This window comes from Sinocyclocheilus rhinocerous, unplaced genomic scaffold (genome assembly GCF_001515625.1).
Source record: "Sinocyclocheilus rhinocerous isolate Xijiao unplaced genomic scaffold, SAMN03320098_v1.1 scaffold1975, whole genome shotgun sequence".
NCBI classification, from domain to species: Eukaryota; Metazoa; Chordata; class Actinopteri; order Cypriniformes; family Cyprinidae; genus Sinocyclocheilus; species Sinocyclocheilus rhinocerous.
In genome coordinates this window covers 29057-34795 of record NW_015640048.1, presented here as the reverse complement: position 1 = coordinate 34795, position 5739 = coordinate 29057, and the positions used below count along the sequence as shown (strand labels likewise).

The following is a 5739-nucleotide window of genomic DNA, read 5'->3' as shown; positions in this document are numbered from 1 at the left end:
TCACTGTGACTCTGACTGACGGAGGTTTTTGTACGACTCTTTATCACTGTGTGAACACCCAGCTACTGCTGATATAGTGTGCACTCTGACAGTAATAATGTCCAGCATCTTCAGTCTGGACTCCACTGATGGTCAGAGTGAAATCACTGTTAGATCCACTGCCACTGAATCTAGATGGAGTTCCTGACTGAAGCTTTTTTACATAACGAATGAGGAGTTTAGGAGCTTCTCCAGGTTTCTGTAGGTACCAGGCTAAGTAATCATCCCCATCACCATCCCTGTACACATCTCTGCTGGTTCTACAGTTGATTGTGACTGTTTCTTCTGGTTGAGCTGCTGTCGTTGAGGGACTCTGAGTGACGCTGATCTGTCCTCTACTCTCTGAAACACACAACAAGAAGAAAATCAACTCAAAACTTTCACAATAGACTTGAAGAAATGAATTCATATCAAACTTGTGCTCCACAAACCTTGAGCAAACGCTGTGAGAGTCCAGATGAAGATGTGACAATATACTTGAAGAAATGAATTCATATCAAACTTGTGCTCCACAAACCTTGAGCAAACGCTGTGAGAGTCCAGATGAAGATGATGATGAAGGTCATGTTGATGAAGATTGTTGTGTGTGTCAGTGATGAAGTGTTAAACTCACAGCACTATAAACACTCTCAGAGCACTGAAGCATCTGATCAATATGCAAATTAACTGATCCTGTATTTAAATGAGCTTCTAAATGAAGATTGCTCATTTATTTAATCCTGTCCATAATTTTATCCACACATCACACTGTTTAATCTTTCTTTTGTACAAATATTTTGACTGGTGTTTTATCATCTGTTGGTTTATTACATGATGGACTATGATTATGGATGTATTAATGACTTCAAATATTTTGATTATTCAAGATTTTTGTACATTAATTAAACACATTATTTCAGCTCAGTTGCTTTGAGGGACCTTAAGAAACATCACTATAGACAGCAGTGATTCACACTGGCTTTTATGATGCATTGTGGGAATGTTTTAAGCATGAGCTTTATGTAATCACTGAGTAGTGCACTGACTAGTGAACTAAGGAGCTGATTGAGACACTCTTACTGACTGACTCACATGTGTGAACATTTTCATGCACAAATCATGATTTATCAATAAGTGTGAAATAAAATAAAAAATGGCATAAAATTTACAACAAATTCAAACCACATGAAAAAAGAGCCTTGATAGCAGAAATATATAACTATAAAATGTTTAAATAAATAACAATAAACGTCTATTTAAAAATTCTGCAATGCCATTAGCATTACAATTCAGTCCCATGAACATATTTGTGCCTTTTATACCTCTAGATTTGTCCTTTTGCACTGATTTTTATAATGTGAAATTATGAAAATGAAGGTTGACATGATAAAGAAGTAAAATCTAAACTAAAAATCACACAGGTCCAGAGACTGTATTTACATTATCACTCAAAAAATCTCTTAAGCTGCATTAAATTGATCAAAACTACAGTAAAAACTGTAAAATTGTGAAATATTATTACAATAAAAAAAACTGTTTTCTATGTGAATATCTGTTCAGATGTAATTTATTTCAGTGATCAAAGCTGAATTTTCAGCATCATTACTCCAGTCTTCAGTGTTACATGATCCTTCAGAAATCCTTTTTTTATATGCTGATTTGCTGCTCAAAATCATTTCTGATTAATATTGTATATTATTGTGCGGCTTCGTATTTTTGTGGACACTGTGATACAATGTATTTTTCAGGATTCTTTGATGAATAGAAAGTTCAAAAGAACAGCATTGATTTGAAATATAAATCTTTTGTAACATTATAAATGTCTTTTGATCAAATTAATACGTCTTTGCTGATAATATTACTTCCTCTCAAAAGACAAAAAATATCTTACTTTCCACACAGAAATATGATATATATTGCCCTATATTAAAAGTGATAATCCCATATGTTATGATACATAATTTTCACATGCGTACATACTTTGGGTAGATGAAGATATAAGTTTAGAACATATATTAAACCCATAGCAAAAGTTCTACATGTCCATATGTTAATAATATCTATGTGATGATTTCTTTTTCTGTGGTATATGTAGCAACCATATATGTGGACATACAACTTTATTAAAAGAACATACACAAATAAATGAATACAATTGATGGATAGGCTTACATGTACATGACATATATGTCCAAAAATGTTTTACACATACATCATACATAAACATTCATATGTGCATGGGATAGATATAAAGATATAATGTTAATATATTAAATTGTTCAAATTTAGAATAGATTTCATGTATGTTTTACTTCGTAAGTAAAAATATTTCATACGTGGACATTTAATATTTGTACGTACATATATTACATTTGTGTATGGGTGATCTCAAAGTTTTTAACAGTAGTATACAGTAACTGAGATTGAACGCTGGTTTTACTGGGACAGACAATATGGCGGTTTTAGTATCGTAAATCAGCAGCGCCATCATCTGGTCTTTATGTGAAGCATTTGCTGACCCGACCTTCAATTATTGAACTGTGAGTTTCTGTAACTGAATTTAAGTTTATGAATTACAACAGCTGCAGTTGTGTGACTAAAAACAGCTGCATGAGTGTTTGTAAGATGAGCTCCAATCTGCATCATGTGACGGATCTATAAGAGCACAATGAATCAAATCAAAACCTCAAAGCTGTGCAGATTCAATCAGTCCAGTTTCCAGCATTTCTCTTCTCCCTACAGAGAGTCAGAATATGAAGAGACAAAAGAGGGAGAGAAACAACAGAGTTTCAGATCTTCCTCGTCCAGATGAAGATGATGATGAAGGTCATGTTGATGAAGATTGTTGTGTGTGTCAGTGATGAAGTGTTAAACTCACAGCACTATAAACACTCTCAGAGCACTGAAGCATCTGATCAATATGCAAACACTCTCCACATCATTTACCTGAAGACTGCAGAAACAGTTTTACTATTTATTATCTTTGCTAATAATTTTTTTTTTTCCATTTTCAGAAACAAACACTCATGATTTACTGCATGTTAATTAATTATTTATTCTAGGTTGAGCTTCTCTCTCCAAACACTGTTTTAATGGTGGGTTTCATTGAGGCTTGGATGCTGAGAGCATTTAATACCTGTGTTACAGATTTGATGTCATCCATGATACTGTATAACAGGTCAAAGGTCATTCAATAGGGAATTAATCTAAATCTTGCTAAAGATTCATTATAAAGCAGGTAAATAGAATTAATGTAAATGCAAGGAATGTATTTTGAGACTGATAATGAAACAAATTATTGTAATCTTCATGCAATAACAAGTATTAAGAATTAAAGAACATTTTGTGCTGTTTTTTATAACATTCCATGTGTGATGTTGAGAAGAGCTGATGTTGAGTCTCATATCAGTGTGTGTGAGTGTCGTGGAGTTTGTGTTCATCTGAGTGTGACGGAGGTTTTTGTACGACGCTTTCACTAGAATGAAGCATTGTGCTACACTTTTGGTGGAGGAACTGAACTGGTGATCAGAACTAAGTCTTTCTTAAATTATTTAATAAAAATATATCATGTGTGTGCGTGAATTATGAATTGTAAAGTTTCAGTCTATTTTATTGATTGACTGCACCTTCAAAAAATTACTATGTTATGAATAAGTCATATTTGGTGATATTCCATGTTTTTTTTTTACATTTCAAACCATAGTTCATATGTGTACTTACTGTTTTACATGAGTAATTTCAAACCTAGTGTATGATAACTTTTCAATATATTTGAATCAACTGCAATATTTTAGGATTTTTAAAAAATAATTTCTTCATATATTTCATTTTGTGCATGACACAAAAGCTGGATGCAATAGCTAAATATTTAATTTAGTTGGTGTCATCATCAGGAAGAAAAGAAATTCAGTTGATAAACGTAAAAATAAATTACTTAAACTATTACGTTTACTTTATGTTTATGAAAAAATGCCCTGAATTATGACTATTTTCAAAACACAAATAATATATAAAAATAATCAATTATAAAAACATCACAACAAAATTATCAATATGCATTTGAAGAGATGTTTTATAAAATCAGTTTAAACATTTTACTTAATTGAGAAAGTAACAAATTTGCACACATTTTACAGTATATCATGTTTGCTTTAGAGAAGTGATATGTATATATATATACAGTATACAGTATCTTATGCTTAAAACACTGTAAAAAAATAAATATGTAAAATTTACAGCAAAAATAGCAGCTGTGATTGCAAGACTTGTTGTACTTCACTTCCAAAAACTGTAAATTTTATCAGTGTTTTACTGTAAAATTACATGAAATGTCCAGTTAGATTTATTACAGTTTTTCACTGTATATAGTAGAAGAACTTAGCCTTAAGCAATTAACAGGATTTTACTCTAACATTTTTTACAGTCTTGTACCATTAAAATTACAATAATTTCACAGCATACATTTCTTAATACTAAATATAAAAGTAGCTAATGGAGAATATTTTGTAACTGAATTCAGGATATTTGTGTTATATGAATGAAAGCAGTGATGTGGAGTTACAGTAAAGATGAGCTGATTGTGATTTTGGCTGCATTATCACGTCTGCTCCAGTGAAGATTGTAGCTGCAGATGTGAAGAAGTGAGTGTTGTGTGTGTTTGTGTGTTTCAGCTGGTCCCGCAGTGAAGCCCTCCGTGTCTCTGCTGCCTCCCTCTTCTCTGCAGATCTCTGGAGACTCAGCCGCACTGCTCTGCCTGCTCAGCTCTTACTCTCCACAGGGGGCGCAGGTGAGCTGGACGCTGGACGGGTCAGAGGTCACCGAGGGGGTTCAGACCAGCGCAGAGAGCGAGCGGGACGGACGCTACAGCCGCAGCAGCGTCCTGAGCCTCAGCAAAGCACGCTGGGAAGACGGCGAGCGCTTCGTCTGCAGAGTAACACATGACGGAGCTGATCACGAGACCTCGTTCCTCAAGAGCTCCGAGTGCTGATGTTTCTCCAGTGAAGAGCAGCAGGATTCACAGCAGTCACCTGATTTACAGCTCAATACTCAAGCAGTCTTTCAATGTGCTGCCATTGCTGTTCATTCAATAAAGCTTCTGAACGCCTTACATTTGTGTTCGACTGCATCATTGATCAGTGTGTCCTTCCTTCAAAGTCCTTCACTAAAGTTTCAGCTGCTGTTGATGGATTGTAATAGTTGAGAACAGCTGCGTTTAGCAGTAAATGTGAACTGAAGCTCTTGGGGTTTGAACATGGTCTCTGGAGACGGAGCTGCTCTATTCTGAAACGATCAGAATCACTAAAGCTGCCAATGCAAACCTGATTTTCACTTCAAACTCACAGTTTCACTGTTTGATAGGTTCAACGCTCTGAACTGGATCAGTTTCACTTCTGCTCATGCAATGATGAGACAGTTCTGAAGATTGAGTGGTAGTTTCATAAGGCAAGTTTATCATGATTGTAGTAGAATCTACAAACCACAAAAACTACATCACTGGAACTGAGAAAAAATGTTGTGTTTTTTGTTGATTTGATATAAATTTGTCTCAGAATCAGAGCCTATTTGAATGATACCCATCTGTGACAAGACAGATCACAGTCTAATAGAGCTGATTTCACTCAGAACTCAGTTTTGAGCTCATGTGTAGTTCTTTGTTTGGTCTCTGTGTGTCAGTAGTGTGTGATAGTGTTTGAGCAGCTGCAGCATCAGTTCATCACTGTG

At 34.7% G+C, this 5739-nt stretch overlaps 2 gene segments (V, D, J or C); one reads left to right on the top strand and one right to left on the bottom strand.

The window, feature by feature from the left end:
* Positions 1-43: 43 nt before the first annotated feature.
* LOC107752412 (Ig kappa chain V region 3547-like) lies at positions 44-634 on the bottom strand. The segment is given in 2 exon segments: positions 44-381; positions 557-634. Coding segments are annotated over 2 exon segments (387 nt in total).
* A 2137-nt stretch (positions 635-2771) lies between these two features.
* On the top strand, positions 2772-5143 carry LOC107752419 (Ig lambda-3 chain C region-like). The segment is given in 2 exon segments: positions 2772-2875; positions 4657-5143. Coding segments are annotated over 2 exon segments (453 nt in total).
* The last annotated feature ends 596 nt before the right edge of the window (positions 5144-5739 follow it).